Consider the following 17,469-nt stretch of genomic DNA (forward strand, 5'->3'; position numbering starts at 1 on the left):
TCAGAAAACACATTCACATTCCCTCGGTGAAGACAAAAGCTTAATAAAACAAAACCCAACATCGTGACCCATTTTTGTTTTTAAGGCATTTAAATATGTGTAAAAATGTTTCCTTTAACCCAGAAATGCGCTACTAAGTTCCACATTTCCTTACTTCTCTTGCTTGAGACTTCATCCATGTGTCCTGCTGTACAACGTTCTCTATGAAAATGGGAACAAAAGATTTTTTTTTTTTTTTTTATGTAACATTTGTGCATTTCTCAGTAAATGGACAGTCCGTGGAGGAGGGGCTTGAGCAGGGAGACTTGAGTCAATTGGCTAACCGTCTCACACATGCCCCTCTAGTCCTTAATGAGCCGGTAGACGTGGTACTGTGCCCCATGTTCACTTGTTGATACCTCAAAAACAAATGCTATGCATAGTAAGGTTTCCTGGGTTTCCCTGTTCGTCACAACCTGGGAGAGTAAGAGAAAACACACCACTCAGACAGAAAAATCTCAAATCTCACTAAAACCAAGCAATCTTCAATAAGGCCTCTATGATACATAATGTAACTCTTGATATAGCAGCAAAAAACGGTGATTAAGTGAGGAATTCGTGAGGTGCCTTTCAAAAATTACCTGTAAAATTGTGAAGTTTTCTAACACGCTGTTCATCATGTATTTTTCCGGAAGATGTTTGAGCTTGTGAATAAAGTTGATCATGTATTCACACATGGGCGAGCGATGAATCCTGTATACGTACTTCCCTCCTTCCATCCGTGCATACTCCGTCTGCCAATCGGACAATGTGGACAAAATCAAGCGTAGTTACCACCCGACCGTTCTCTCGCTGGGCTTTTGCAGATACAGTTGCTTACAAAATTCTGAGTACCCCTTGTCAAACTTCATTCTTCAGTGAATCTCAAAGTAAGCGCAAGCTGACCTCAGCCTTCAAGTTACACATTCAAGTTACACTCTCAAATATTATTTATTCAAATGAACTAAAACTACAGAATATGGAAGACACAAAAGTTTGAGCACCTTTCCAGATGATCCCTCATTTGTTTTTTTTGAAGGATGAAGGTTGAGGACCAGCAAAGTTAACTGAATTGTTTAGGGCTTTAGCTAATTAAAGTTCACATGGGTGAAGAGAGGTAGCAGACACTCACCTCCACCTTCTCCACCACCTGTTTGCCAAACGAGCAGACCTTGGTGGACACAGTGATGGTCATGTTCTCAGAGCTACTGTACTGACTGCTGACACCATAGAAGGAGCCTGGGCCGTCCTGCATGCCGCTGCTGTTCAAGTCCGCCTGCAACGGGGAACATAACTCCAGCTCAGACCAGCCAAAGTACCCATAACTGTCTTTAAAGTAACCACGTGTGACTATACAACTCTCAAACAACAGCCTCACTACTCTACTGGACACATTTACAAGCCCAAATGTAGTATCTGCTACACGAAATCTCTGATCCAATGTTTTCTCTCTCAGGACCAATCACCAAGTACCTCATGGTTTTCATAATCTTCTAAAGCTGAAGCATGAGTTGGTGAGTTGTGATGTTTGTACCTACCCAGAACTTGACCAGGAAGAATGCGTTCTGAGGGCCTTTCTCGTACAGTTCCTTCAGGCCTCCCTTCTTCTCAGGGAACTTGTCATAAATCTGTCTGATATCCACGGCCTCCAGCAGAGGGTCGCTGTAAGATGGGTTAGTCTGACCGATGTGGACAAACAGGTGTTTGCTATACTGTAAAAGAGGTGTAACGTAGAGTTGTTTAAAACAAAGGAGAGTCTGACTGTTTTTAAAGCTAAATGTCAGCAGAGATGAGCGTGTTAGGAGACTAACTCATGCAGAAACTTCCAGATGTATGACTCAGAGAGCTTTCAGCCAGGTCAAGAACAGTTGACTTTTTGGAAAGAGATTAAAGCTGATAAGGAGGTTGTACAGACAATCTGTACAGGCAGAACCACGACTACTACAGGCTGAACTGTACAGAGATAATGAGATAATATGTTTCATTGACCTGCACAGATTAAATAAGTTCTGTTTATGACAGTGTTACTGTGCATTCTTACAATTTTTCAAATATTATTTTTCTAATCAAGAGCACCCACTTCTTCTTTTCTGTTCTTCCTCCTAATGAGTAACTAATCATTGTGATGGGTTGACTGATGTGTACAAAAAGAGCCACAGGACTTCTGGATTCAGTATTTCACTGGATTTAGTATTTTCAGTATTCTAGATTCAGTATTCTGGATTCAGCAATCACTCACACTGTCTGAGTCCTGCGGCACCTCCATAAACGCAGAATACTCGAGCATGCGCAGTTTGGACGAAGCGATGGTACGATCCTGCCACACGGGCACGGCCGTGGCGGACGGAGGGAGGGGGGGTGCCAGGGGCTCGTACGCTGGGCACAGGGCGCACCGGGATATGAGAGGTTATGAGAAACTTTATCAACACAGATCAACAGAGTTCTAAATGTCTTTGAGAGTCAGTGACAGCTACTCACAGGATATTGGAGGTGGAACAGGTCCTGGCAGGTTTGTGTAGGCAGGCTGTGCAAAAGGTTTAATGCTGAAAAGAGACATTCACAACCTGTCAGATTCTGCCATAGGCCACTGCAATGACAAATTCTACAAGATAATCGACCACAAGCAAAAAAAGACACACCTTCCCAAAGCGAATCAAGATAATGACACCATTAAACTACAGTTTTGACTGTCTGGCATGTGACTGGAGTGTGCAGTTGGGAACGTATGAATGGTGAAGTATAATTCTGCCATTGCCACAGGACCTAAGTGCATTTCTGTACACCACAGACTCTCTATACATTATGTAACTGATCTGTTTATAAGGAATTTAAAAGGCATGCAAAATTGATCCTTTTCGATCCATGTGTATGTGTGTTTTTTTCTGAATGTAGCTGTTCAGTGCTGAGTCAGACATAAGGTGAGGGGTTAATTCATAATTTCAGTGCTTAGATGAACTGACATGGAGCGGTTCTGCCATCTGTACTAGGCAAACTGGTCTGGTGGATTTAATGGGACAAATATCTGTTTGTTTGTGTGTGTGTGTGTGTTTGTGTTTGTATCTGTCTACCCTGAGATGAGTATAAGACAAAGTAAAAGTCCAATTTACTTTTTGTTGGTTTATTTTTTTTTTTTTGGTAACAGGACATCTGTTTGGCCAGAGATTTGAGTTACATAAGTGTTTTGTGCTATGCTTGTCATCAGTGCTGGTCTATCAGTATGACACACCGTCAGTGCTTTCAGCAGAGACTAGATATGGGTCTGGGCAGAGACTTAGTGCAGATGGTGGAGTCAGGTGTAAAAGACCCACCCATATTTAGCTTTTCAATAAGTGTAATGTATAAAACACCATCTGTTATATGTGTAAGGGACACACATCTGTCCCTTAACTATTATTCTGCTCTCACATCACTACACACATACACAAAAACAAATTCTCTCCTCATTCTGTCACACACACACACAATTAAAATAATGACTAAATATTACTCACTCCTGAGATGGTCCAGGCTGCCCCGGGATAGGAGTTGGCCAAAACTACAAAAAAAAGGAGAAAAAGAATGAAAACAGATGTCACTCACAGTCATCTGGTGTCCATTAAGAACTGCGTATGTATCAGATAACAAATTACAAATGATTCTAAAATGAAGAAGCAATGAGCAGCAAAGTCTGAAAATAATATAACAGTTAGAGATCAATATTTTATTTAAAAGTGTTGAGTAATAGGGCATTATGAATAAAGCAACCTTTCCAGTAAGAGACCACACACTAGAACTATTTTTCCCCCTCACACTGGCGCAGTGACATATCTGTTTCCATACTGAGTGTGCTGAGTGTTGGGGCATGGGGGCGGCGGGTGGCCTGCAGTGGCTGAACATACCCGGGCAGGGGGAGGGTAGGGCGGCTGGGGCAGTGGGGGCAGCTGGGCTTTGATGAGACCTGGAGACACGATCTGGGCAGAGGATAATGCGGCCATGCTTTGGAGGGCCTTGTCTTTGGATGCCTGATCCTGTGGAGGGAATGACAGGTTTCAGAGGAATGTTAGACAAACAATAATAATAATAATAATGCTGAGACAACTTCCGCATACTAAGAAATGGTTACACATGCTATTCACTGAAGTAACAAAGTCAAACTTCCAACAAGGTTCATATGAATATATTACTTAGTCCTGCTCTCTGTCTCTCTCGCTCTCTCCCAACATTCATACACACCATCACAGCTTTTTATGAATACTGTTATATTCGGTGCTGCTAACAATTCATTGGTGCTCCAATAGAAAAAAATCAACATAAGAGAGAAAAACAGTGTTTTTAAGGAGAAGTTTAGTCCATTGGAACAGGGAAAGAACAGGCTAGGGATCACTTTGTCTCCTGTCTGAGCTTTAAACATATGACTTTTCATGTTTTTACTGCTCAGAAAAGGAGATTTAGAATCAGATCGAGTCTCTTGTCAAAAGACAAGGCAAAATAACCGGATCCAAGCATAATTTATAACAAATGTGAGCTCCCTAGAATGCTCCTCTGGTTTTCCACTGAGGTGAAAAGAAGCAAGAAGCAAAGACGTTTAGTAAAAGCCAGATAAATTTGTACAACCTGAGGCCAGGCATAAAGAGCAGTTATCTCAAAGTCTTATTGACAAGGCAAAGCGACTCTGGCTCATTAAATAGATCACCAAACTACCAATTTTATGGAACTTCAGTTTCATATAGGAAAGTCACGCTAACCTTGTCTATACAATTATCTCAACATTTAAGAACTCTACAACCAATCCAACCAGCTGGCCAGTTGCTTTCACTGACAGTGTCTTGACTAAATTTAGCTTTCCTAGATCCTGAATGCTTAAAGGAAAATCTATCCAACTCTTCCATCACAATATAAAATTAACAGCAAGCCTTTTCATATACATTTTGTATAATGGCAGTTTTGAGTGAATGTCCTTTAACAGATAAACTCCGTGCAATGTTCAAGTTTAGCTATAAGCAACTGATTGCCCTTTACCTTTTCCTTTTCACAAATGTTGGATAAAAGTGAAAATCACGGGTTTGGGATAAGTTAATAACAACTGATCTTAGCAAATTATGCCCCGCCACCCCCCTCCCCCCAAAACAGAGCCAGATCACTGTAAGCAAACCCCCCCTCTTGTGTTCTCCTGACAAACAATATAAACACCCAGACAAGCCTATTTCGCTCCGAGGAGCATGACGCCTGAGTATTTCCCTGTCACCAAAGAGCTTATGGGAAATGTAGGCAAACAACTGGGGCAGGACAGAGGGATTGCCATGGCGATACTAGGCATTAGCTGTAGCTGTTGGTAAGGGGTAGTGACAATGCACTGACACAGCCAAGCAAGGCAAAGCAAAAAAAAAAATTAAAAAGTTTAAAACAATCAAAATACACTTACCAAGTTCATGGCCTGAATCAAAGGAAAGAGACACTATTAGTACAGGGTCCAGGATAGCAATACCTCTTATTTAATGCTCCTGTAAGAACAGCGGGTCTCAGCTTACAATCAATGGACTAATGCTAAGCACATTTGTTCTCTGTAGCCTTCTGATATGTTCAAGTAGTTATGCTCAATTATGTGATCAATGTCAGTGAACTCGGATGTATTAAGGCAGATATTTTAAGACCCATCTGGGCCCACAACGAATCTCTTTCATTCAAACAGAGACCTTCATCAAATAGATTGCCATGGTGATGATGGAAGATAATAGAGTTACCTAATTATCTTATGAAAGTCATGGGAAACCACACATAGCATTTCCTGTTTTGCCTAGTAGTTCTGATGATGACTGACAGAGGGCGCCAAAGAGACAATAACAACAACAACAACAACAAAAAAGTGGCCCAGTAAAACCACTTAGATAACTGTACCTACATTTAAAAATTTAAAAGCATAATTTGGCCTTTCTGAGGTCACAACTGGATCATCATGGAATGTTCTTTTAAAACTGAGCTACTGAAAACGTCCACAGAAATGAATGAATGGTTAATAACTTTACTGCCAGTTAAATGTCAGCAACACAATGATTAATTTGAACTTGTTTTTAGATGAGAGTATGAAGAAAAATACTCAACAGCTCCATTTACTGTTTTTTTTATTTTTTATTACAGTTTTACAGTGACAACTGGACTGAGCAGTTGTGAAAGAAAAGTTTGAAAAGTTTAGGAGAGACTAGCATTGGAAATGAGAACAGAAATGAGGAGAGGCAGCATCATGAAAGCCTACAGGCAAAAAGCACAGAGCTACAGCGGAGCCCTCATGCACTTCAGCACCTCACAGTCAAAGCACTCAGCTATACTGACAGAAAAACAACAACAACAACAACAAAACAAACAAACAAAACGTGTGCTCCACAGCACCACGGCAGCCTTTTCAGCCCAAACGCGTCCATCGTTATTCGAGCAAACCTTCGAGCTTTCTCATCTCAAGCTCTTTATGAGAGCGTGGGGCAAGCCATACTCACGAGCCAAGAACAAAAATGACCACCGATCCAAATATTACGTTAAAAAGGCGATTTTCTGACTGGTTAGCGCAAAGCCAAGCCCCGCCCAGCCCGCAGGAAAGCGCATACCTTCAGCTTTGACTGTATCTCGCGAGATTTTCTCCGGGCAAGAACCTGCAAATGGCTAGAGACCTGCAGAACAGAAGAGCAAAGATGGGGAAGAGAAAAGAAGAGACAGAGAGAAAGAAGGTAGAAAGAAGAAAGAGAGAGAGAGAGAAAAGAGAAGCCGTAACCAAGGAGGAAAGAGCCCAGACACACCCCAGCCGTGTGGCCGGCAGGTAAGACCTACCTTTATACCAGCCTGGTATTCGCGAACCTTCTTCCTCGCTAGCACCTGTATGTGGCTAGATACCTGAAGGAGTGTGAAACAGTTTAAAAACACACACACACACTCCTTCACGAACAAAGACCTGGATGTGGATAGATACCTGAAGGAGTGTGAAACAGTTTAAAAACACACACACTCCCTCACGAACAAAGACCTGGATGTGGATAGATACCGGAAGGAGCGTGAAACAATTTAAAAACACACACACACTCCCTTGCAAGCAAAGACTATGTTAGTCTCTAAGGTTAATTTATCATCAAAAATAAGTTAAAACACAATACAAGAAATTCTGTAAATAAATATATGTGAACCCAAAAGTCGTCTTATCAATAACAAATAACTAAGCTTTACAATGCCATCTGTGAAAATACATGTTTTGTGTTTTGGTCTGTTTTGTGAAATCAAGGCACCCTGTGTTTAAGAACATTAGTTGTCTCACCTGTTAATTTGCTGCATGTCACAGACATAGCAAATCCAGTTTAAATTTCAATATTTTAGTACTTTTCAGACATATGCAATTAACCGTAATATTTTTCAATTTTTCAGACAAAGCTTATGGCATGTGTCAGACGTTAATTGCACAGATCACAATATTCATCTGAATTTAGAGTCTGGTGCACAAAAGAGACAACACTTTTTAATAACACATCAGAGAGGGTAAAAGAGCGTAGAGGGGGGAAAAGCCAAGTACCTGTTTTCTTGTTCGGGTTTTGCCTGTTCTCAGCTTGATGTATCTGGCAATCAGTTCGTTCCGACCTGTTGAGGAAACAAAAGGCACATTTTCAGAGGCTATGTAATTAACTGAACAGATTTTTTAGTAAAAAGCCACAAGGTGGCACCAGACAAGAGCAATGGATTTTGCGACTAACGCACACAAACACACACACTCGCACACATTATCACGCAACTTCCACAAAAAAACCCTCTCGGTTCTAATGAGAGGACATAAATAGAACTCTCATCATGTAAAGCAGTTAGCATTGATGTGCTAGCTTTGCCCAGCAAACAACTCAGGCTAATAACTTGACTTCCCATGGTAGGCAAAAAACCTTTCACTGCAACCACATGATGAAGCTTATTACTTATTACAGAACCATACCGTTAAAAGATTTTTTTTTTAAATATGTAAACAAAAAAAGGTGCTTGCATTAGGTAACATGTTCTTTCGACATTCCACACAAACAGGTTGGATTATGAAGCAGCTGCTGTCTAAACAAGGTTTCTGAGGCTTCTCTCCTGACAGATGAAAACAACGTCTGAAATCTTTTCACCTGAAATGCAGCTTAGCTGGATCTAGATATTTGTGAAACATAATTATGAGGTTTTTTTTGTTTGTTTGTTTGGGTTTTTTTTTCAAAGATCTTTGATCGGAGCTTTAAAAAAAATCCCACATTCAGCACAGTGATGGGTGCTGAACAGATTTCTGATGTTTATCTGAAACAGGAAATCCTGCATGTTTACGTCACTGTGCTCTCCAAGGTCTAGCTCTCTGTAAAAACTGGTTGATAGGTAACTGATCCAATAAACCGGGACAGAAAGTGAGAGCAAGAGAGCGAGAGAGACAAAAAGAACAGGAAGGAACGAGTGAGAAACGAGACAAAAAGAGGGAACCGGGGGTGGAGGAAAATGAGTTGGACTCTGGGGTCCGGCCTTGAAAACAGCTGCATCGGGCTGTCCTTATGAATTTTCCCAGGTGACTCCCCTCTGACAGACACTGGAGACCTGCCATCCAAGCCTGACTCTCTCTTTTCTTCCAAAAACTTCCTAACATGCGCACCTTTTCTTTTTTTTCCCTCTCTCTTTCCTCCTCTCTCCTTGGCTAGCAGTACTTAGAGTGGACACGGATATATAAAGTGATTCTAAGCATGGTTGTAAAGGTTGGCAAATTCCCTCCACAGAAGGCCAAATGATTCCACACAAATCCTTTGACACAAAAGGACACACCAGTGTAGGAGATACTCAGAAAGCCATGCATGTTCATCTTCACACAGTAAAGGACAGTAACACTTTTGGACTACGAGCGGATGGACACTGGGGGGGTAGGTGATCAAAATGGTACTGAGCCCAGTCCAACAGTGCAGCATTGTCCCGTGTGTCCCAGTCCTGTGCTCCACTCAGCCTGATGCATTGACCATAAAAGTCCTGCAGAGTGTGCGTGTGTGTGTGCGTGTGTGTGAGAGAGAGTGAAGGCAGTATGAGAGCACTGTTGTCTGCCTGCCTCCTGTCTGCCTACCAACCCACCCGCCTGCCAGGCCCTGTGTTCAGTTCAGCTCTCCTCAGAGCACAGAACTTTACACGCATAGTCAGCTGGACACCCCCCCTCCAATCTCCTCCCCCTCCCCATCCCCATCCCCCCCCCTCCCCTCCCCTTTCTGCAGCGCACCCAGGACAGCAGACACACCCGCCTCTCAGCCTCCACATTCCACACATTCCATAGCGCCTGTCACATCTGTTCTGGGCCCTGTGATTGGACAATGGTTGGCTGGACTGAGCATGTGCACACCCTCCCTTTTCAGCCCAGAGAGAGGGAGAGAGAGTAGAAAGAAAGACAGAAGAGACACAAAGGGCCTTGCTATCTCTGCCAACAACTGGCAGCTGGCCCTCTCTCCACCCCTTTAACCCACGCTCACCAACGGACACCAGCACCTGCCATGGACTGTCCTCAGAGTGGCAAAGAATAATACTGACCCTTCCCCCTCTCTCTCTCTCTCTCTCTCTCTCTCTCTCTCTCTCTCTCTCTCCCTCCCCTCCCCCCTTAAGCTTCTGCAATTCAACTGTTGCTCTCAATCTCTTCTGTCAAAGAATAAACTTTTTGGGAACTCTCTCCACGAAAGCCTGCGTAAGAAGAGGGCATTAGGCTCAGGATCAAACAGTAGTGTGGTCTGAACAGACCTAAGGGTTTGTCTCTAAACAACAGAATCTGGTCTGAGGTCAGAGTTGGACAGAATAAGGTCAGAGTTGGACAGTACCTCAGCACTGTTGATAAGAAAAGTGGTACACCCCTAATGCAAGGAGCCACATGGAGGCTAAACAGTCACCTACCTTTATGTAACTTAACTAGTGTGTGTGTGTGTGTGTATGGTATTTGAGGGTAACTCCATTGCAGCTCAGTTAATAAGCTGTTATCTCAAGTGCTTTAAATCTTGGCCTTTTCAGTTGTGCTTTCACTAATGGTTTCTCTTGATCTCTTGGACAAAGGCTGTAAGAGCTCATCTAATGCGAGTCAAACATGGACGGGTACTGCTCTGTCAACTCACGCTTGACCTCAACATCCCTCACACTAACACACCCGTAACCTCCTCTGTCTTTCTCTCCTTAATACATCTCCTTCTTCCCTCACGTCCCTCCTTAAATCATGTCCTCTCTCTCTCTCCCACTCTCTCTCTCTCTCCCCCACTCTCTCTCTCTCTCGTTGATTGCTCAACCTGGTTTGGTTTGAAGAAGCCTGTGGGATCACTCTCGGCAACGCTTAACCTTTTCCTTACCAGAACACGCCCATTTTTTTCTTTCTTTTCTTTTTCTTCTCAGCTGTGCACCCAATGGAATTTTCCACTTCCTCTAAGTAAAATTGGCTATTTTCGCCCAATCCCTCTCGCTATCCTACCTGCTTCCCTTTCTTTGTCTATCAAAAGCTATGATGGGGAAGATTATGTCTGATTTCCCACAGGTAATACATTACACGTATAAAGAATCTCAAGGCCTTGTCTCAAAAAAGCTTCAAATAAAACACAGCCATCCCTGCATTCTTGCTCTGACTGACCCAGACAAAATCTACCCACAATAACTTTATTACTCTGCCCTTCAAATAGCTTTCATACATGCTGAACCCAGTGCCCATTCCAGACATAGCCCAGAAATGTCCCCGCAGACACGCAGGACCTCGCAGTGCCGAGTTTCATCATCTCTTACAGACATGCGTGTATGAGGCCAACACAGCAGAGGGCAAAGCAAAGGGACTGTGGGGTATATGACAAGGTGAACTGAACTGAATAGCAGGTAGACTGGAAGAACATACTCCAGAGAGAGAGATAGAAAACAACAGCCGAGGAACATGACAGTGCAGAACTTGACAAGCCACATTTCTGCCATCCTGCTCTGCTATAAATCATTCAATTAAAGAGAGGAATGCCATTTCATAACACTGGGAGCTTTGAATGTCATGTTTAACCCCAAATTTAATTGTATATTTTTCTTCTCAATGGTAACAACTGCTTTTGTTTTCAAACCACGCATTTTTGTCTTTCCAGCCTCCCCACATGTACGTACGGTATTTGAGTGCTACCTTCTGACCCTTCCAGAAAAGTCCAAAAGGTCCAGACAAACAGAAGTCTGAGTGGGTCCCTGAGTTCTGTTCCCTTGATTACACCTGAGCCGGGCACCGTGGCACACGGCAGAATCATCAGCATTCCCTTGGACCTGCGTCAGGCCTATATTTCCAGCGCTGAGGTCACCCGCCTCGTGAGAGGCTTCTTCAGTCGCACGGCTGGCCAATACCACGAGGGCCTTGGATGACTTGATGTAAACGGATCAGGTGTTTACAGCCGCAGAATAGAGCAACCGCTCCGTGACACCCCCATGGGGGGTCCTGACTCTTCTCTCCCGCAAGCACTCATTCTGCCCGGGGGTTGGGGTCTGAACGGGAAAACTGATCGACCTCAGTGACAAAATGCTGACAAAAATGCTCCTGGCTTCATCCCAAAAAAAAAAAATTAGATTCAACCAGGCTGCCACTCTCAAAGAACGACGAAATGTTTCTCTCAAAGAACAATGTTTTTCATTGCAGGTCTAGTTGTGGTAATTGTGTTTTAAGATCTACCTTTAGGTCAGTTCGTTATAAAAGGCGCAAGAAAATCTGCCAAAGAAAGACTGTTCTTACACTGCATACATGTGTCCTCACTATAACCGAAACCCTGAAATTATCAGCCGTCTGTACTATACTCAGTAAATGGTTCAATCAAAAAATTCATCAAAGAATACAAATATGGAATGAGACCATACAACTATGCCAACAAACATTACAAAAATGCTTTCAATGTAATATCAAAAACTGACATTATTCCAGATTAATCTGTTCTGACCGACAAAGTCTCTGTAACAGAACAGTGAGGGGCATGTCCTTCTGGGTTATCAGTCGAGTTGTAAATATGTTTATATTTGACGGCTTTGGCAAGATAACACTCTGCCAATGTAACCCTGGGCTGAGGGGGGAGGCAGGCAACCCCCCCCCTCCCCCCAAACCTAACCACACCACCCCCATTATCCACTTCTGATGCCCTCTGGAGCTTTAATCTGGATTCATGCAGAGACATAGGAGAGCTGTAACCTCGTGTCAGCTATCGGTGTACCTGTGGAAAGGGACTCGCCCACGTTTGTGTGTGTGTGTGTGTTTGTCAGAGATTGTGTATGTCTTAGGAGCCTGGAGAATGGCATTCCGGAGTGATTCACCTGAGAAGCTATTCAAAAAATTACTCAGAGAAAGTGAGAGAACCAAGCAAAAGGATTCAAATCAAAATGAAACTAAAAGACAGTTTGAAAAAACGAGCGAAATAAGAACAGAACTGCAAAGGAACAACTAAACTTGATTCTCATTAAAAAGACAAACCTGGCATGATTTGACTGCAAGTATCTACCATACTTTTCCAGATGCATTTTACGCGGAGCTGTATGTAAATGTGCTGAGACTAGAGGAATAACTGGCAGAGAATGGAAACCCTTTGAAAAAGCACAGGAAACATAAATGTGAGTGGAATTAGTTTCCTCAGTCTACAGGCTCTTCCTCTTCCTCACAGTTCACTGGCGTGCTCTGGGTTTAGCCCAGGGTTCTGTGAGGACAATGAAGAAGAGCAAAGTGACCCCAAAGGAACCCGACTCTTCCTCCACTCTACAGTGATGGTGTCGGCTAGTTTTTCGATCTGCTTCACATCTCCCTGCTCAGCTCCCTTAATTGAAACCATCACTTGAGCACTTTCAGTGGGATTTTTTTCCCCACGTGGAGGGGGAGGGGAAGGGGCTTTAGACTTGTTTGGGGATGAACACGGTAAGATCCAAGCACCTGGTCTTCACTCCACCGGGTCCCTAACTACACCTCAGCCAGACCAGCCATCTGCCGCAGAAACACTTCCCAACATGCATGACAATACATTTTTCCAGCTGGGCTTTCACCCACAAGACAACACCCCCCCCCCCACCCCACCCCCCCAAAAAAAAGACAGACACAAAACTTCCATAAAACCAACCAGTGCCTTTAGCCTCAAATGTTTAAACTCTACACAGAACTAGAGATGGTTCTTTTCATGAACAGGAGCAACTGCTGATGTGGTATTCTGTTTTTTACTCTATTTTGAATGCTGATCCAACGTTTCACGAAAGAGAGACGATTCCCATTTAAGGTAAAAAAAAAAAAAAAAAAAGGGAGCAGCTCAAGATACCCTCGATGTCCAAGGTCTTTTTTTATTTATTTATTGAAATAGCAAAGAGAGTGAGACTTGAGTCTAAACTACATGCCCCACTGTGGTTCATTTCCAATAAGATAAAATCCATTAAAACAGAGAGAGCCTTTGATGTACCTGGAGTCACTAAAGCTGGTTTGCCTAAGGGCTGAGTTACCTCCTTACACAGACATCCAGAAATTTGTGAGAGAACGCTACCTGACTGCCTGATTGAGCAAGACAAACAGAGCTGGTTCTACCACTTTACTACATGGGTGTGGAGGGGGGGGGGGGCAAAGAGAGGGAGTGGGAGAACAGAGAGAGAGAGAGAGAGGGAGAGAGAGAGAGAGAGGCAAAAAGAGACAGTACTGGCATGACAGGAAATGAAGTACTAATGATCAGATGTGATCCAATAAACCTGCTTGGGGCTCAAAAGAGAACAGCTAATGAAAGACCAAAAAAAAAAAAAAAAGACATGCATGCTTGTGTGGTTTTGAATGCCATTCAGGAGAAACCTGTTGGCAGGTTGGTCTCTACGACTACTCTCCACTACTCCAAGACAAGTGCAGACCTGTATGCACCGTACAATGAGGAAAAGAAACCCTTTGGGAAGGATGCGTGTGTGCGCGCGCGTGTGTGTGCGCGTGCGTAAGTGTATGTGTGTGCGTGTGCACGTGTGCATAATGGTTAAAACATTTTCAGAACATAATGGAGGGAACACAAAGCACCGTGGACTCTTATTTCTCTGAAAAATGGGTGCAGTGTCTTTAAAACACTGCTATTAAATGATTGATGAGAATGATTCAGTTTTTCAAAGAATGCTGAAAGGAGAAATGATGTGAGGGTAACAGTTGGTAGCATGTGTGAGACAGGGTGCCTGCCATAACTGAATGAATAACTACACTCAACATAACCTCTGAGCCCCTTGTGTGCTCTCTCTCCCTCCAATTTTCATCTTCAGTGTCTTTTCCTCTCATTCTCCGTTCTTCTTTTCTTCTGCTCCTTCCAAAATCTATCTTTGGAACACTAATACTTAAACATATTTATTTTTCCTCCAACACTTATTCAATCAGCTCTCACAGTAACAGAGAGATAAACACGCACACAAACAAATCCCTGTAGTGTAGACAAACGATTAGCTAATCTTGGCAGCCAGCAAAGTATTACAGGTCCTGTAACAATTTAAACCTTTAGTTTTTGTCTCATAAATTCAACTCATCAAAATATTCAACAGCTGAAAGAAGAATCCCTGATTTAAGAGTTTTTCATTAAGTGTTGGATGAGTTTCCATGGAGCCACTCAGAAACCCTTTAACTTGTTTTCCTGGCTTACACTTCTTTCATAGTTTAATTTGCCTGTTTTCTTAATGCCACTGTAAGCTTTCATTTTTGGTTAACAATACAGCAGAACTGCACCGGCAGGTTGGCTTTTGACAGCCATTTTCACAACATGCTGTGCTATGTGTAATTTCATTAGATTTTCCAGTGGCTCCAGTACTTCAACTACACTGATTTTTCTTTTTTTTTTTCCAGAATGTCTTCAGTTGTTAATTTCTCTTTTTTGGTCAGGTTGTGGTGTAGCTAAATGCTGGAGCTACAGATTCTTTTTTTTGTCAAGTAAGAAAAAGTGGGAACTGCTAATTTTAGAAACAGATGTATTTTTGCATCACCGTTTCACATCAGAACTGTGATAAGACTTACTTAATCCTGTTGCATTCTCCGTTTTTAATCCAATGTGACAACCGTACGTCATAAGCATAACAGCAAAATCTGAGAACAGCTGATCTGTTCCTACTCCTTATTTCTGTATACACATTATATCATACTCCAGATTTAGATTTGATAGTTTTGTGAAGTGGTTTTGATTCAGTGAAGTAACTTTAGTTAAACAAACTACATTTAAAGCGTAGCTTTACTGTAGCTCCACATCAAGAAAGTGGAGACTGGCTACCAAGTTCAACACTAAGTCATTAGGACAACAGCAGAAGCCACCGAATAAAGCAACTACTGACCACAGCTGAACAGTGAACATCCCTAGCTGGGTACCAAAGTGACCTTCAGGACAGGGAGATATGGAAGACAGTGAACCCTGGGCTGATGGGTGTCATTGTTGAACCCTCTGGTAATGTAAAGGGGTCATCAATAAAACACTGAGGAAGTAGAATGCATGCTTGACAACCCAAAGTATAAATCAAACAGCCCAGTTGAGATCCACTCAAGTTAATGCCAGTCACTTAGTGGATGGTCACACCAAGTCTTGCTAAGCTGGTAGCTTGGTAAACTCCATTTCCAGAGGTGCTTCCGTAGAAGAGTCACGCAGTTTTGGAGTCACTTCCCCAACTCAACACAAGACACACACAGAGAGAGTTAAATGATCAAAATCAGAAAGTTTACAAACTCCCTAAGAGTGACTGCCCATATGAAACCAGGGGACAGAAACTTCCAAAAGAAATACACCACTATATCTGTGCTTTCCTAGTTTGTAAGAATAGAGACACAGTATTCTAAAGGTGTGTTGGGGTTGTGTCACTCACCATACATCTTGCCCTCATCGGAGAGGATGATTTTGCGGCGTCCACAGGGCGGATAGATTGCCAGCGCTTCCTGAAAGCTCTGTTCGATGTCTGGGCTCCAGACGCCCTCTGCGTCCCCATCCATGGTTTTGTCCAGCTCATCTGCCCCATCTTCCAGCCCCTCCTCCGGGCTGCCATTCGCACTCCACTCGTTCGACGCAATGATGGCGGCTCCGCCTGGGCCCGGCCGCGAGCCCCCACACTACACAAATACTGCTGAGAGAAAGAAAGAGAGACTGTTAGCATGCCACGCTACACAAATACTGCAGAGAGAGACAGAAAGAGACCGTTAGCATGCCACGCTACACAAATGCCGCAGGGGACACAGAGAGAAACTGCTAGCATCTCATGCCACACATAAACTACAGGAGACAGACAGAGAAAGGTTTAACATCTCTCACTAAAAAAAAAAAAAACTGCAGGGAACACAAAGAGAGACTTGTAGCATCACTCACAGACCATTAAATTAGCAGCATCAGTTTACAATAATTACAATAATTATCACCATCACTATAACATAACATAGACTAGAGTACTGTATGAAACTAATGTGTGTAAATCTTCACACTAAGCGCCCAAGACAACCTATCCTAGAACACAATGTGTAGTTTTTAGTCATTCTTAAAAAAAAAGACAAGTCATTCACAAAAATTACCCACTCTATTCAAGTTCATACTTTTTATCCTGCCACAAAGCACGAGTACTTTATTAAGAGGGGGGACATTTTAAAATATTGAAATTGTTTCATCGTCCAAAATAAACAATACAAAACTTCATTATGCCTGTGACTTAACCCAACCTTAACAACCCTGTAATGACAAATGACTCTCTGACATTATATAAAATAAAAATTTAAAGGACTCGCTAATCAGCACTGGCCTCAAAAAATTGTGCGGTTAGTAGGCAGGCGTCCCAGTGTGGCTGACTAAATGTCTGTAACTGGTTAAGGGATCTTAAGTGTTTTTCAGGCTGTCTCTTTGCATGCTATTGTTTCTAAGGAGAGTGAGTCCCAGGAGGGACCAACATACCCACATATTTCATTCTTTATTTCACTTTCTGCTGATGCTGACAAAAATACACATCTTGGATAAATATGAAGACTTTAAATTGCATTCGTCCTCCAGGGCTAGTCAGACGGTCGTGTTTCACAAATGGTGGAGAGAATACGTTTGAACTGGCAGGGCCATGATGGCTGAGTATGATCAAAACTGCAGATTGGAGGATACTGTTGGAATATGTGAGTTGGTTAATTATTTTTAAAGTAGTGCAGATGTTGTTTAGATTCACTACCTCATAGAACAAAGCTCACAATTAAGCCCACAGCAAACTACCTCGGTATCACATTCACTCCTATCGGCAAACATCGGAATTCAGTCAACACGGTAAAAAAAAAAAAAAAAAAAAAAAAAGAAGCTTGGAGTGAAATATAGCAGATGCCATTTCGAGTTAACTCCGAATGTGCAAAGCGAACTATCGTCGTGCGGCCGAGTTTCTGCTGAGGTCGAGGATTAGATGTGACTTGCTTTGATCATCATTGTTGTCGTCATCAAGGAAATTAATATTGCTGATCAAAGCTAAACGGGAAAGTAATGCAATCTGATGGGACAGCCATCTAGG

The 17,469-nt window shown here is 42.7% G+C and overlaps 1 protein-coding gene across 1 annotated transcript; it reads right to left on the reverse strand.

The window, feature by feature from the left end:
* Window positions 1–341: 341 nt before the first annotated feature.
* Window positions 342–15,952, reverse strand: tead3b (TEA domain family member 3 b). Its single transcript, XM_030777444.1, has 11 exons — window positions 15,814–15,952; window positions 7,544–7,608; window positions 6,594–6,656; window positions 3,897–4,025; window positions 3,510–3,553; window positions 2,497–2,561; window positions 2,258–2,394; window positions 1,557–1,730; window positions 1,151–1,294; window positions 621–773; window positions 342–455 (listed from the first exon to the last, which is right to left on the reverse strand). Exons 1-11 carry the CDS (start codon window positions 15,935–15,937, stop codon window positions 342–344), a joined length of 1,212 nt encoding a protein of 403 aa, XP_030633304.1. The 5' UTR covers window positions 15,938–15,952.
* Between the last annotated feature and the right edge of the window lie 1,517 nt (window positions 15,953–17,469).

This window comes from Chanos chanos, chromosome 6 (assembly GCF_902362185.1).
Source record: "Chanos chanos chromosome 6, fChaCha1.1, whole genome shotgun sequence".
NCBI lineage: Eukaryota > Metazoa > Chordata > Actinopteri > Gonorynchiformes > Chanidae > Chanos > Chanos chanos.

Coding starts and splice junctions, on each gene's coding strand:
- tead3b (XM_030777444.1), bottom strand. CDS start 15,937: ATGGATGGGGACGCAGAGGGCGTCTGGAGCCCAGACATCGAACAGAGC. Junction 2,562..3,509: donor CAGCCTGGACCATCTCAGGA/GTGAGTAATATT, acceptor GTCTCTTTTCAG/CATTAAACCTTTTGCACAGC. Junction 1,731..2,257: donor TGCCGCAGGACTCAGACAGT/GTGAGTGATTGC, acceptor CCTCTTTTACAG/TATAGCAAACACCTGTTTGT.